The 16,181-nt window shown below is 37.0% G+C and overlaps 2 protein-coding genes across 4 annotated transcripts; one reads left to right on the top strand and one right to left on the bottom strand.

Moving 5' to 3' along the window:
* Positions 1-1,379: 1,379 nt before the first annotated feature.
* gpr132a (G protein-coupled receptor 132a) lies at positions 1,380-5,983 on the top strand. Of its 2 annotated transcripts, none has more exons than XM_053632533.1 (2): positions 1,380-1,490; positions 2,421-5,983. In XM_053632533.1, the coding sequence occupies exon 2, from the start codon at positions 2,426-2,428 to the stop codon at positions 3,479-3,481; it is 1,056 nt and encodes a 351-aa protein (XP_053488508.1). In that variant the 5' UTR covers positions 1,380-1,490; positions 2,421-2,425; the 3' UTR covers positions 3,482-5,983. The 2 variants fall into 2 exon arrangements, with proteins under 2 accessions (XP_053488508.1, XP_053488507.1); XM_053632532.1 differs by having other exon boundaries at positions 1,380-1,494.
* A 6,114-nt stretch (positions 5,984-12,097) lies between these two features.
* Positions 12,098-15,859, bottom strand: si:dkey-229e3.2 (uncharacterized). 2 transcript variants are annotated; one of them, XM_053632543.1, is made up of 6 exons: positions 15,786-15,859; positions 14,265-14,904; positions 13,348-13,499; positions 12,963-13,095; positions 12,640-12,708; positions 12,098-12,358 (listed from the first exon to the last, which is right to left on the bottom strand). In XM_053632543.1, exons 2-6 carry the CDS (start codon positions 14,481-14,483, stop codon positions 12,236-12,238), a joined length of 696 nt encoding a protein of 231 aa, XP_053488518.1. In that variant the 5' UTR covers positions 14,484-14,904; positions 15,786-15,859; the 3' UTR covers positions 12,098-12,235. The 2 variants fall into 2 exon arrangements, with proteins under 2 accessions (XP_053488518.1, XP_053488519.1); XM_053632544.1 differs by having other exon boundaries at positions 14,265-14,531; positions 15,786-15,808.
* Positions 15,860-16,181: the final 322 nt, after the last annotated feature.

The following is a 16,181-nucleotide window of genomic DNA, read 5'->3' as shown; positions in this document are numbered from 1 at the left end:
TCAAAAAACATCTAAAGACTCTCCTCTTCCATGAACACCTAACCAACCCATAAAAAAAACCTTACTCTGGCACTTACATCTCTACTCTGCACACTTTGCTTCTCTAGAACTCAATTAATGGATCTTGTATTGTAGCACTACTTGTATTGTTCTCTGCTTGATATCGCTTTGCTTGCATTTTCTCATTTGTAAGTCGCTTTGGATAAAAGTATCTGCTAAATGAATAAATGTAAATGTAAATGTAATAATGGGAAGGGTTCGCGTCTCAGTCTTAATTTTTTTTTTTTGGGGGGGGGGGGGGGGGTACCTAGTTATGTATAGTGTGCATGCAGAACATTTCAGGTTTAAGACTTCTCTTATTTTTTTATGAGGGCGAGAAAGTGCATTTTTGTAAAATTCTCCTAACTTTTGGGTTGAAGTCACCTCCTGCTTTTATCACAAGAGAAACAACATCACACCTCTGTTTATGACACTGTTCAATTCTAAAACACCAAACTGAACACTGTACTTCCATATTTGCATAAAATCTATTCATACATACCAACTGTACATCTGTATCAACATGATAGATTAGGCGTTCCTTCAAATCTGGCCCTCAAGGTCCACTGTCCTGTAGAGTTGACTTCCAATCTCAAACTCCACCAGAGATATTTAACCCAAAAGTGAGGGAAATTCTTTTAAAAATGGCACTTTCTCACCTCCATAAAAAAGAGAAATCTCAAACCTGAAATCTTTTGTTTGAATTATACTTACCTAGGTACATCCTAATCAATTTAAGACTCTAACCCTTTCCATTATAAATTGACCCTAAAAGTGGAACTGTGAGCAATCTTAAGCGTTACATTTGGACTTAAGTTCTAAGTCTAAGGAACAAGAATGTGCAAAATGTTGTTTATATAATTTCATGTACCTTTGTAATGTGCTCTAGAGATTTTTTGTTTTTGTTTCAAGGAGCTAAGCTCACCCTGAGGTGAGATTTTGAGATTTCCGTAATCAGCTAACCAACATTTGTTGTGTGCCATGACAAAGGCTGTTAAACCTAGAAAAGACAAGTGGTTTTGCAATGCCAATACATAGATTTAATCATTCCAGTCTAGCAACTAACTTTGCAATTATTCAACTACTTGAGATGGAATTACCCAAGTGAATTTTATCTTCAAGATTCAGTCAAATAAAAATCATTAATGATGAAATTTACGAAGACTCGGGCAAACAGATCTTATCTTATTTGTCTGACTTATTTGTCCAACTGAAGTGTTTTAGATTATTTTTATACCACTTGATAAATGTTCCCTATAAGAGTGTACACAGCTGACATTCAAGCCACTGACAGTCACCTCAAAGGAAGAGGGCGTAAATATGTTGCAGTGTGTCGGATATGTAACTCAAAACCCTTTCGAGTTCCTGTTTTTTTTTAAAAAAAAACCCGAAGGTGCAGCAGATTACAGCGTGTGAATCTTTTAGACCATCTATCTGCACTTATGTTTTATGTATGTAAGTACTATAATAATTTTATTCAATATTAGGATCGAACAGAGAAAACCACTGTACATCTCTTTTTAAATTCACGTGTTCTTTAATGGTCACAAGGTTAAATAACGTACATGGTGGTAAATGAGATTTTGTTTTTCAATAACGTTTAATAAATTGAATAAGATTGCAGGCATATCTACAAAATGACGCTGTTGATTATTATGTTCATCAAATAAATTTAAGATTAAGACTTCTTGTTCAACCTAGTTTCACATGTACAAAGTGTTTCCGAGAACTTGAATTGGTCTGTTTGATCTGCGTTTAATCTGCTATGTGAAAAACTTCTCATTGTAAGATTAGTGCGTGATTTCTCACCTAAATTTCTAATGATAAAAAAGAAGAAGCTACAATATATGATTGTTCAGGTCTGTATTACCAAAGCTCCAGTGGTATTGGCCTGCTGAAATAACAATAGAAATCATCATAGAATTTACAACGGTGTTAATGGTTATAATGGAAATTGGTTTTTATTATTATATTGGTTTTATAATATATTGGTTTTAATGGAAACTGCAATGGTCCCTTTGGGCCTCTACTGGTAATTTGTTGCCTTCTATTGGTGGCATGATATGTCTAGTGGATACCATTAAGGACAATATGGTAGTGTTAATGGTTCTAATGATTAGCTAATGGATTGCAATGGCATTTATAGTGGAAACCATTAGAATCTCTGTGATGGTTTCTATTGTATTTTCAGCAGGGTGAACCAACTTTGCATAGAAATGGTGGCACAAGCAAAATGGCACGTAGACAGAGAAGATTATGCTAGACAAATTAGGATACCCATTTAAACTACATGCGGCTATAGGCACTACATTTATAGAAGACATACATCACAATACATACATTTTTAATGACATTTTAATGATTACTGATTCTGTGTTTAGTGACCATGGAACTGACTAACTCATCCAATGCACTGAATTCATCACTCAACTGCAGTCTTCCCTATGAAAATGACCGACTTCCACTTCTGATTCTGTATGGCATTGTCTGCACTGTGGGAGTACCTGCTAACATTGTCACCATCTATCTCACTTTCCTCGAGGTGCAAAAGAAGAACGTGTTGGGAATCTACCTGCTGAGTCTGTCTGTGTGTGATCTGATGTACTTAGGAACGCTACCTACATGGGCTGTTTACATACACCATGGCCATCAATGGCACTTGAGCTCTCTGGCTTGTAAAATAACGGGCTACGTCTTCTTTAATAACATGTATGTCAGCATCTTCCTTTTGTGCTGTGTGTCTGTGGACCGTTACATCGCTGTGGTGCATTCATTAAAATCTCGAGGTCTCAGGCAGATGAAATGGGCTGTGATGGTCACCTCAGTGGTTGTAATAGTGGTGGCTCTGGTCCACATTCCAGTGTTTACCATGAGAGAGGGTGAAACGGAGATGAATGGGGAAAAGCGGTGCTTTGAGCCTGGACAGAAAACAGCCATTGTGACTGCCTTCAACTACGCCCGCTTTGTTATCGGTTTCTTCATTCCACTGTGCATTCTGCTGGTCACCAACCGTGCCATTCTCTCTATAGTCCAGGCCAGTGATGGCTTGAGTTCAGAGCAGAAGATCAAAGTTCGTTACCTGGTTCTGGCAGTAATCCTGTTCTTCCTGGTCTGCTTTGCCCCCTATCATATTATTCTTTTTCTACGGGCCGTCAGTTTTCATTTCTCACAAAGACATTGTACCTTTGACACAGCACTTTACTCACCTTACAGTATCTCTCTGGGACTGTCCACAATTAATAGTGCTATGAATCCAATTCTGTACGTGCTGGCCAGTGACAACATGCGCAAGGAGGTCTGCATAAGCAAGTGCTGCCTATGCAGTGGCCTCTGTTCTAGACAGGAGACAGGACCAGCCCTGTTATCACACGGGGACGATCAGAGAAAGCGTCCTGGGCTGAGGTCAAGTGGGGGGACACAGGAGGGTTTAGTGCTCCAATGACATGCAGAATAAAACCATATTAAATACGTTTATTTGATACATGAACTATTTATGTTTAGCCGGGGGGTGTGTGTGTGTGTGTTCTTGGGGGCTCTTTTTAAATTGTTTTTTCTTTTCATGCATGGCGGGGCTGAATAGGAAGTATGCAATAAAACATGGGACTGCACTAACAGTAACCTTTTCCTGACCTGGGTTTAAATTCCCCAAACTGGTGATTTTAAATTTTCATTTTGGGAAAAAATGCTCAAACATTCAACAAATTTTAGGTGTTTTTATTTATGACTATAAGTCATTTGATAATCTTGCTAAGAGAGATGAATCTTCCTATGAATCATATAATATCAGTGAAATGGTTTGCCTCACAGGCCTGTACATTTCCCTGCCTCTCTGTTACACTAAAAGCAACAGTCTTGAAATGTTAAAACCACACCTCTTGCTTTAACAGGAAATGATTTGATGTACTAAAAGGAACAAAAGGTTTTTTGCTTATGGATGTGCCCCCAGACACGTGTACAGCATATGCTGCCATTGAGTACAGTCACATTGCAAAATTACACTGAATAAATAAAAGCCCTATCAAGTGGTTCTGCTTCTGTATCTGTAATATGAATGGTTATGACCACAACAGTTCCAGATAAGCACACTTCTGATCTATCTTAACAATAGACCCTTTATAGACTTTTAAGCACAACAATTATTGCCATTGCATTCTTAAAATTTATGTTCAAGCCATGCTGCAAAACAATACACTTAGTTCAGTCATTATTTAATATACTTAAATTATTAACTTCAGAATGAAGCCTGCTACATACTGTAAGTCATTAAGTATGTAGCTTAAGTAAGTAAAATTAAAATGCAAAGCTGCAGTTTTCGCACAGGCTTACTTAAATGGACAACTGAAGATGGGGGAAAAAGGCCAGACAATTTTTCCTTTCTAGGAAAAACAACCGTCCAGTTACAGCTTCAAATTCTTGAGTGTAACCCAACAAGAGGAATCTGCTGTTGTAATCCATTTGCCTTAAGGTTCGACATGAAATGCTTTTCTTTTCACCATGGTTGTAGAGAGTGGTTTTTTGAGTTACTATAGACTTATTGTAAGCTCGACTCACTCTGTGTAAACTCTAGAGACTGTTGTGGAGATCAGTAGAAATACTGATCCGAAATACTCAAGCCAGCCTGTCCGGCACCAACATCCATGCCATGGTCAAAGTCACAGAGATCATATTTTTTCCTCATTCTGATGTTTGATGGAGGCATTAACTGAAGCTCTGTGGCACTGCTGCCACATGATTGGCAGATTGGATAATTGCACGAATGAGCAGGCGTACAGGTTTTCCTAATAAAGTGGACGGTGGGTGTATATTTGATGACCAATGGGGGACACAATACTTTTTAAATACAATTTTTAACAAGACTAAAAATAGACCAGAACATAAAGTGTTATGTATACAAGGGGAAAATCCTAATAACTGAATATTTCTTCTTTGGAAGGTAGAAAGAAACCCATATAGGTAGATCTATGTGCCCTATGACAAATTGACTAATGAAATATTGATAAAGAGGGAGGGGAGACCATTAAGGATTTTGTCCACTGAGAGTGTCTGGTGCATACTGCATTTCTGAAGCCATTCTACCATTGACTGCTGGTGCAACATGTACACTGCAATCACATCCTGTTTTGCAAGCTCTGGGAAGTTTTTGATATTTCTGAATTTCGGTCTTGTGTCAGTTCAGAATGTCTGTATTCACTGCACACTTCACATAGGACTACTGCAATGTCTACTATTTTGATACCTGCTGAGCGACTACCTCATACTGGTAATCCTTACAGAAGAATCACATACATTCCACATGCAATCAGGAGTTTTTCCTCTTTTTTTTTTTTTTTTTTTTTTTTTTTTTTAACATGTGAAAAACATGTGAGGGTTCATTTCAACCTGTTTTGCCCTGAAGTTGCACATGTGAATTCATGTGGCACCATGTGAACAATATGGAATCAAACTAGTCATGTGAAGAGATAAAATGTGGGGGTAAAAATAAAATAAAATGTGATTAAATGTGCAAAAACAAAATATGAAAACTTATTATTTATTATCTAATTAATCAATTGACAAGTGGTTCAGGTGATTATTCACATGTGAACTTCATGCAAATTTTCTGAAACGGAAAATTTGAAGTAGACTCCTGCCATCTGCTTCTGTTCTTTCTATCTGAAGGCTTTGTTGTTTGCTGTATCATGAGCTTTACTTTAAAGAAATGTATTGTATGTTATCATATCTTCAGACAAGGCAGTTGTTGTCACTGTTATAGTGTTCTTGTTGTCTAAAAGTCAACCTTAGGTAACTACCCAGGAAAAGGATCTTACCACATGAAAGAGTTGTACTCTTCCCCACATCATTATACATATTATACTATACATTATTCAATACAATTACCAGCATATTTAGCAAGATGCTAAATATGGTTTTGAATATGTTCTAATAAAATTGTAATTAATTTGCCCAGGTGTGTGCTATTAAAGAAACCAGTGAGTGTACATCTTCCCTCCCCTCTCTCTTTTTTGTAACATGTCTTCTGAAACAGTGTGTCTTTAAAAAAATAAACAAAAAAAAAACCCACTTTCATTTACTCTGACTGTGGAGATCATGAAAGAGGTGGGAGGAAAAAAAAACAGACTTGGGGGGGCCTTTTTGTTAGAATGTGAGTAATAAGCATCACCCTTTCTACTCTGTGTTGGGGATGTTTTTTGTGGTAAGTGTATGAATATGTGCTAGGTTGATAATACTGCAGATAAGATTTTTGTTTCCTGTTTATGGAATATGCAACACATATGTAAAAATCGTAACTCATACCTGATTGGGAACTGCAATACACAGAAATTAATAATCCTATAATCCTGTTACAGGATTTATATTTGCAAATGACTAAAGCTCATGTACATAATATCGAACCTACAGTCTCAGCCTTAACCTAAATATGCCAAGGTCTGGCAATATACATATAAAAACATATCAATGTTTAAAGGAATGCTGAAGCAAACATACGGTATATCAGATCACTTTGACTCCTCATTAACACCTCACTTTTGTAAACTGACATTTTCACCTATATACATTTTATACATCTATATACATTAATAATGTCATATTTAAATGTCAAATTGCACACAGTGTGGGGAAAAAAGGGCCATTTGTAATGTAGTTACATTAAATATATACTTTAATATTAAAACAAGACAGTTCATTCAGTTCATTCAATTCAAATGTTTATTTTTCTTGAGCTAGCTCCTCCTCCAACACTTAATACAGGTTTTACAGGAAGTTAATTACAGGCAGAAAGAAATGTAAAAAAAAAATGCAGCAGCTTTTGATCACCGGATATAGGTGGGGAAGGAATACATTAATAACTACATGGCCTCAAACAAAATTAGGTTGAGAAGATATCAGAATTGACTCATACAATAGGCTACTATCTAGTGATTTATTCTTAGTAAGGCTATAATAGGCAGTTGAGAGTCAACAACATAGTCATCCGGCATACAAGCTAGCAGCTCGTTTTGAGTGATTTTAGACATACATTTAGTCAACTGTGTTTAAATAGGGTTGATAGGTTTCAGTAAAACTTTTTCAGCACAACCATCATATCAAAAACACACAAAAGACTTGAAACTTGCCATCTAAAAATTGGGAACTGGAAAAGGGACGTTCTTCTTTTCCAGCCTTTTCATAGCAAACAGGTAGTTCACATATTGTATTTTTGATGTACAAACATTATCTTTGCAATATATTCGCATTTTTGTAACATAACTTGTATGATATTAAAAAATAAAGTGAAATAAGGGGAAGTGGTAGCTCAGTGGTTAGGATTTCTGCTTGGAAGGGCTTGAGTTCAAATCTCAGCACCACCCAGCTGCCACTGTTGAGTAAGGCCTTAACCCTCAATTGCTCAGTTGTATATCATATACATACATACATATATATGTATGAAGAGATAATTGTAAGTCGCTCTGGATAAGGGCGTCTGCCGAATACCATAAATGTAAGTACGACATGAAAACTAAATTTAAACTAAAAATATTTTTAAAAATGGAGAAGATTACTTACAGGCTGGAATTCAAAACAAAATTAAGTGTTACTAACCATCTGTCTGCTTCTCCTGCCCCAGTGAAACTGTTCATACGATGCTTCTCATTTCTTATTTGTGCATTCTCATTTCCTTTCCTTGCATCTTGGCTCCACCCCCTTAGGATGTGAGAGAAGGATGCAAGGATGAGACGTGAGGAGAAAGGAATCGAAGCAAGTCAGATGGAATATCCTCGCTCTCTCAAGCGTCACTGCAAAGTGACAATTATTCAAGCACTTAGTTACAGCCTCCATTTCCGTTACTTGCTTTCCCAAGTATAGAGCTGTGAAAGTAGTGAGTTCTTCTGTTTGTGTGTTTACGATAATAGATTTTGTTTTAATTTCTGAAACAATTTAAGATAAAACAAAGGCAACCCGAGTAAATACAAAACAGTTTTTAAATGATAATGTTATTTACTGAAGCAAAAAAGTTCCAATACCAACTGGGCCTGTGTGAAAATTCCCCAAATCTATGAAACTGCATTAATAATGGGGTTCAGCTGGACTAGACACAACCAGGCCTGATTACTGCAAACTCTGTTCAATCAAATCAACTTTTTTTTCCAACTTGTGTCAAATCACTGGGCAGAAAAAATCAAGTATTGTTATTGCGATATGTTTTCATTCAATTTATGTAATTCAACATGCGATTTTGCCTTGAGGACATTTGGCACTATTGTACTTCCATAAAAAACTACTGCTAACCCAGAAGAACATTAAGGCTTGTCTGAATTTTGCCAAAACACACCTTGATGATCCTCAAACCTTTTGAGAGAATGTTCTGTGGATTGATGAGTCGAAAGTGGAACTGTTTGGAAGACAGGGGTCCCGTTACATCTGGCGTAAACCAAACACTGAATTCCACAAAAAGAACATCATACTTACGATTAAGCATGGTGGTGGAAGTGTGATGGTGAGGGGATGCTTTGCTGCTTCAGGCTCTGGGAGACTTGCAATAATTGAGGGAAACATGAATTCTGCTCTCTACCAGACAATCCTAAATGAGAATGTCTTCGGTCTTCAGTCTGTAAGTTGAAACTCAAGCGCAACTGGATTATGCAGCAAGACAACGATCCAAAGCATAGAAGTAGGTTCTAGTCCTGGAAGTAAGTGAAAGTCTGATTTCCAGTTATCGAAAGCATTTGGTTTCAGTTATTGCTGCTAAAAACTGTATTGTGTGTTTACTCAGGCTACCTTTGTTTTGTGTTGTATTTCATGTAAAGATTAAAAAACAATTAGTATGAGATATACACAAAAATAGAAGAAAACAGTACTGTAAATAAACATGTCTGACAATGAGGTAGAAATGTTTCCATATGATGCAAAATGTACTGATAGTATAACAGTTGAAAAGCTGATGGTGAGATACTGACAGCCTAAATTTCTCAGTGCTGGTGCTGACAAGTATGATGACAAGGAACTTTTGGTGTAAACCTAAAAAACAGTAGGCAATACATTTGGACTTCAAATATATTTGTTGCAAGGTTGGGCCTCATTTGACTGATCTGCTAAATCATTTTCATTTGGCATGATGTCAAATGAAAATCATTTTCATTTGGCATGATGTCATGTTCTGTGGACTCATGAGTCCACAGAACATTCTCCCAAAAGGTTTGAGGATCATCAAGGTGTGTTTGAGAAAATTCAGACAAGCCGTAATGTTTCACTTTATATGTAATGAATCTAGAATATATGAAAGTTCCATGATACTTTTCCACAGGGCTGGACTGGGACATAATTTCAGGCCGGGAGTCTCACACTCTCATATGATTCATTTTCATGTGATTCATTTACTGATTTGCTACTCTTTAAATCCAGTTTTAGACTGTAATATTACAAAGGTCTTTCCAGATTAATACTTGTACACTGTATGAGATAACCCCAGTAAAACTGCCTGAATTCTATAATATAATTTGTTCACAATGTTAGGTTTAAATCCTCTAAAAACAGATTCGCAATTAAATAACATTACTCTGTCCCAGTTCACATCCTTCAAAGCATTGGCATGTTCTGCTTACTCTCACAATCCACCAAACACCCACACACCCGAAGTCTCCATAAACAAATGAGACAGCAGTGTATCCTACAAAAACAGAATGTTGTCCACAATGTGAAAACAACTCGGAGAGTAAGCTGAACTAACCAACAAAATTACTAAGACAAAAAGTTCCAGTAAGAGAAAAAGCCCCTACCGACTTCAAGTCTGATAAACAGTCTGCGCACAATAATAAATATAATGTCCTTACCTTTTAAAGAATTAACAAATAACATAACAGTGTAGCAGGTAAAGCCGAGGAGATACCACTAATAAAATTAAATAAACAGAAACTCTAACCCAGTCAGAGCATCAAAACAGAGAAGCACATTAATACAGAAGTAAATTTTATTTTTTCTTTCCTAAATTAAATTTATTGCACACAGTGTGGCCATCCCATAAAAACAAACAAGAAACCTAGAGGTAGTGGAGCAGTCATAATTTATATCAGCTTACATGGGTATGCCAAGCATTTAACAAACACCAGTAGTGCAAAGCTGCCAGTAACTCTCTACTTTTCAGTCACAAAAGTACATTAAATGCAGAAGAGAGGTAAACAAGAGAGACTTTGTTTTGCCATTTTAATGTATGCTATGAATAGAACTGTCTCCACATTGTTAGAAAATGAAAACTGTTTAACCTCACTGTAATTTGTGAGCACAGAATCTAAATTTCATTAACATCATTTCAAGTTAATGTATCACATTAGGGCAATGTTTTTTTTTTGAGACTTAAAAATACTTAAAATACCTGAGGTTCAACCATATTATATTTCATACAAATATATTAAATCTCATTTAATTTTTCTTTATTTACCTCTACCAGTCATCTCATGTTAACCCTCAAGTGTAACCATTTCACTGAGCCAGTGCAGGCTTACTCTCACCACTTTATTGTGAAAAATAGGAGAAAAAGTTGTTGTTTTTTTTCAACCTCACATATTTGAAGACAATTTTCTAAATTGCCTAAATATGTGTTAGTGCAGTACTAACTACATCAGGAAAATGTCTATGTAGAAAAATCCTAATACTGAACATAATGTTGCTTTTTATGACTCATAGCTTGGAAAAATGTTTGTTGTTGCTTGCCCTAGCTTTATGTGTAATTTCAACATTTAAAATAATAAATTTGGATATTTGTCTGCTAAATTACTTAGTATTATAACTATTCAGTAGATAATGTTGTCCTTTAGCATATTTTGAGTGACGATAGTAATAGTGCTAACACTTGTGAGTAGTGCACCTTTGGTTAATACTTATTTAGCTAAGTTAGCGAACACAAAGCTACAATATTTACAGAGGAGACTGACCTGCACTTGAAGCCCTGAACAGGTCAGTAATTTTGTTACAATTTTGCTGCTTCTTTTCTTTCAGGGCTTTCTTTCTGCTCCACCTGGCCCTTTCCTCTCCATCCTCGCTCTGTGCATTGAGCACTCTGTTCAAAACCGTTCACTGGAGCTGAGGAGAATGGTAGTGATTTATTTCGATTTATTATCAAATGCCAAAGTCCAAAACTCGAGTACATAGGACATGCAATAATATAAAATAAATTAAAAATAAAAAAACAGCAGGGCAGCAGGCCAAATCAGTTGTCAGGCCACTGGGAATTCTCCTGGTGCTCCCGATGGCCAGTCCGGGCCTGCTTTTCCACGATATTCTAATTTTTTGAGATGCCCCTGTACATATAGAGTGAGTTTATTTTGCATTCAGAATAGACACCTAATGTGTGAAGCTCAACAATAAAGTATTTTCCTGTGTTGGTACACTTGTTTTTATTGTCTCAATTATCAGAAAGACTGATGTTATTCTGTGCACAGTTTATCAGTCAGTGCGTTTACATGGACAACAATAATCCACTATTAATCTGATTAAGACAATACTGTGATTAACAGCAATTTTTGTAAACAGCAATTTTTAATTACCTTAATCTGATTAAGGTCATACTCAAAGTAAACACTAATCGAATTAAGACATGTGGAGTACTCCTGTTTTAGTCGCATTATCAACGTGTATTACAGATATGTAAACACCTTAATCACACTATTAACGTCGTGTGAGAGTTTTCACCGCATTTTGCGACAGGACACGATCACACACGGCAGTGCTCAACATTTCACGGCGAACAACAGAGTACGGCTGCTTCCCAAACCGCATACTTGCTTAATATAGGCCTGTAGTGGGGAAAAATACATGTATCTCGGCTACTATATAGACGGTAAGTACGCGGTTTGGGACGCAGCCCACGGCTTCAAGCAGTCGTCTACTTGCACGTATAGCATGACAAATAATTAACTTCACTTAAAGCGTTCGTAAAAAAAATTTAATAAAAACACCCAAAACTGTATACGGTACCATAACGAAGATGAACTGTATGTTGATACGTGAAATTCTGGAGGAAACGTTGGACGGCGTGGCGCGATGACATAATGACATGTACCGTTAATCTAATTACGTTCTATAACATGTAAAACGGGAACATGTAAGGAGTATTCTAAAAGCGACTCATGTAAACACCTTAATCACAATATTGTCTTACTCAGAGTAAGATAATAATTATATTACTGCTGTCCATGTAAACATAGTCAGTGTTTCACTGTCATTACAGCAGGTCTTTTTTGTTGTCCTGATTATTCTGTAGTCTCAAACTGTTCTGGCTGAGCCATCGGTGAGAGATCTGGTAGAAGAATCCAGGAGAAGTCTGACACCACGTGGGTGCTGTTAGCTACACACACACAAATACAGGACAAGAGTTTAATGTACAAGATGCAAATAAGTTACAAATTCAGACTTTCAGACAGACGTATGGTGGCCTGTAAGTGCCATTTGGTTTGTACATTAACAAACCAAAACACAACAACAATTTTTTTTTTTTTACTAATGTTTTTGCTTTTGTTGTATTTTTTGTTTTACTGTTGCATTTTTAGTTTGTTAATGTGTTTTGCACTTATGTGCCACTGTAAAGACCCATTACTATCTCTCCAAAAAAAAACCCCACAAACCTACCTTAGTTTGGATGAGAGCAGCAGAGGAACTTTGAGGCTTCTCAAACCCAAGGTGAAGTAAATCTGTGTTCTGCAAATGTAATGACCCAGTGGCTGCTTACGTCAATTAATCCACTTGCACCCCCTAGTGCCCTAGAATAACCTAGAAAAATGCTCATTTATGTTCCATAAAATCTCATTTTTTCCTGTATAAATTGCATCTTATCTGGTCTTACTAGGTTGCATGTTTGCCACATTAATCCAAACCTTTTCAGAAATTAGTATTGTCGTCACATATCGACTATTTAACTGTAGTAAACGTGTCTGTACTTTCATTTTGCTTACCTGTGAAGTATTGGATTGTTTGAGCTGTAGTGTATCAGTGAGCTGCTTGTGGGAATGCAAATTGGGTTTAGGACCCGTGACGCTTGAAGACTTCGGCTCACACAGCAGACTGTGGTAAAAGCTAGCACCCTTTCTGGACCCAGAAAGAAGCAGAAAACATATTACAAAATGTACGTCCTTTTTGTGGTTTGCAAATAATCACTGACTCAAATCTGGAGGATTAAAGAGAACAACAGAGTGTTCCAAACATGCAGTGTGTGTAAAATGTGTTACACCGCAAGCAGATACATTTTATGGCCAGGGTTTTGTCCTGAATCGGCCACAACATACATTCCATTAGTTGATAATATATTTCAACTTTTATGGTAAATAAGTCATGTCTCACCTTAATAGTACTGCTGGAGGAGGAGGGGTGTGTGTGGAATTGTGCAGTAGCTGTGACAGTGGCAGAAAATCCATCATGTCTGTATCTCTCACAATCTCCTCAACATGAAAGCAATCATGGATCACAATCCAGGGCTCATCACCTCTCTCTACCTGTACATACACAGGCTTTAAGCTCTTCAGCAGTCAAAACATTTTTCCATGCACTTCACTTTACATGGAGCAGTTTATTTTTATTTATTTTTTTAAGCTTGAGGTTCATTTTCAGATAGCTATAAAATAATGGGGGGCATGATGGCTTAGGGCCCAACAGTGGTAGCTTGGCAGTCTTGGGGCTTGAACTGACCAGTAACCCAGAGCCTTTAGCCACTGAGCCAGAAACATAAGAACATCACACACGACACTGTGGCCAAACTTATTAACACATTCAAAAAAAAAAAAAAGAGTGAAAATGTTGCAGAACAACCGAGAATTGGACGTCCACGAACATCAACTAACAGAGGCACAATTGATGTGGTGCTGGTGTACATAGTCCCCTGTGTATGGAGAGTATTGGGACACACTGTATTTCACTTAAAATGTTTCATTTTCATTTTCAGTAAGAACACTGATTCACACCGAGATTCTGGTGTGCAACAATATTTAGTGGCATTTACAAACGCAACTGTAATGGATGTTGGTGTTTTTACTGTAGCATGGGCAGAAAAAGAGTTTTCACCAGTGCATTATCCTTTTACCAACCCAATATCCACAGAACTCTTATAACTTATTAAAAATGTATTGCCAAATTTGTAGGCATAAAAAAAAATAAAAAATAAACTCTAAACACCTTATTGATTATGACTATAAAGATGAAGAAAAAGCTTCCATTTAGTTGCCAATCATGTCACACATCATAGTTAAAGTGTAAAAAATTACCTTGTGTTCATGGCCAGAAGTCTGTCCTTCCTGAGACAATAAGTCTGCAGAATCACTCTCTTCACTGAGACCGTCTTTAAAACTAGCCCAGTCCCCAAAGCCACTGCTGTCCCTGTGATCCTCATCCCAGTGTTCAGAGCTGGACCAGTCCTCAAACTGTTCACATCTCTCAAAGCCATCTTCACCGAGCTTCTCCATCGCTGCACACTCACACTTCATAGATACACCTCTCTCATCTAAACTGTGCAATAAATATCTAATGCAAAGCTTTAAAAAAAAAAAAACAAAAAAACAGGTAAAACAATCCACTGGGGTCTTCAAGCTTTGCTGGCAGTAGAAGCTGACGTTATTATACGTCCTCCTTCATAGTCCTTTAATCTTTCAGTGAATGTATAAACAACTCCTCTGTGATTAATACCTGCCTACTGTTTTCAGTCAAAGCTCCTCATTGTGAAGGCTAGACTTCACTTCTTCTTCTTTATTTATTATTGGTGACTATACGTGCATCTGATGTTGTGGGAAGTTCTTTCGAGTAGAAAGAAAACAGGAAGTTGCCATTGTGTTTCATCCGAGCACATGAAGCCAAACACTTGCTTCCTCTGACTGTATGAGCTCCTGCTGTGCCTTTTCTGTGTTAAGTCTGAATTTCCAGGAACAGAAGACAGAAGAGGATGGATGGAGTGAAGGACATGCTGGAGTTCACGCAGCCTAATGAAGTGATTTTACATGAACATATAGCCTACATTTACATTATATCTTGGGTTTCTTTTAGAAATTATTTGTATATAATTGAATGTCTTGGCATCTTAAATCTGTATAGGATATTACACACACCATGTGCCGGCTGAATAGATAGTACAATATAGAACAGTATAAAACCTACATATGAGCAATTAAGAATAAACAAAAGTGCTACATCATACATCAGACCTGTGTCGGGTATAGGTTTGTTTGTTTGTTTGTTTGTGTGTTTATTTTTACGCAAATACAGATGTCTCAAAGCTGGATTTAAAGTGGGAATGCACGTTCATTTTAAAAGCATTTTTAAGCCAACACACTTTCGCTTTCTCTGGTGTGTGTTTTCGAGTAGATAAAGGCTTGGCATTTTACTTGACCTCAGATCAGTGATACTGTTTAAAGAAAATGTAGAAACACAGACATGCGCACTAACACCTCTCACTGATAGCTGCCACTTAGTCTGTTTACTGTCGTTAGGACCGCTTCTATAAGCATTTAAAAGTATTAAAATCACTGTTTATTCATTTTTAAAAAAGCTTAATTTGTAGTTTAATAGTGGGCCAGGTGATGTTTTGCTCCTGAGCACCAGGTCTCTCTTGTACTTGTGAGATTTAATTCATTAAGCCCTACAGTATAATTTTCTAAGGAACTAGCAGTCAGGTATCAGTTCCTATCAGAGTCTAAACTGCAGGAACTATCACTAATCAAACCGGTATCATATACAAGACGATATTATTACATTTATGAAAACATAAAAGAAAACAGGGCGTACATACAACTTACATGCAACTTCTTTTTTTTTTTTTTTTTTTTTTGCCGCTGAGGATTAACACAGGTGTGCGATGTTCTGAGTAAAAGCTTCCGCACCGCTGAGACTCTGACGCAAACAGGAGGAGCAAAGGATGAGCAAATCTCTCTCTCTCTCTCTCTCTCTCTCTCTCTCTCACACACACACACACACACCTAGCACAGGTATGTGAAGTCAGTCCCCTCCTTAGCTTCACTGACATTTTCAAAATAGCATTACATAAGGTGTACCCATACAATTCATTATTACCTAGGGAGTTGTGTCTATTTCCAGAAACAGAAACGTTTCTTTTGAGCAAACAGATTTGCTCCCTTTAAAGTGATTTTTCATTCATTCTTTCATCTTCAGTAATCGCTTTATCCTGGTCAGGG

This window comes from Ictalurus furcatus, chromosome 9, assembly GCF_023375685.1.
Source record: "Ictalurus furcatus strain D&B chromosome 9, Billie_1.0, whole genome shotgun sequence".
Classification (NCBI taxonomy): Eukaryota; Metazoa; Chordata; class Actinopteri; order Siluriformes; family Ictaluridae; genus Ictalurus; species Ictalurus furcatus.
Note: the sequence above shows the minus strand (reverse complement) of the source record. Positions and strands in the feature narration are given on the sequence as shown.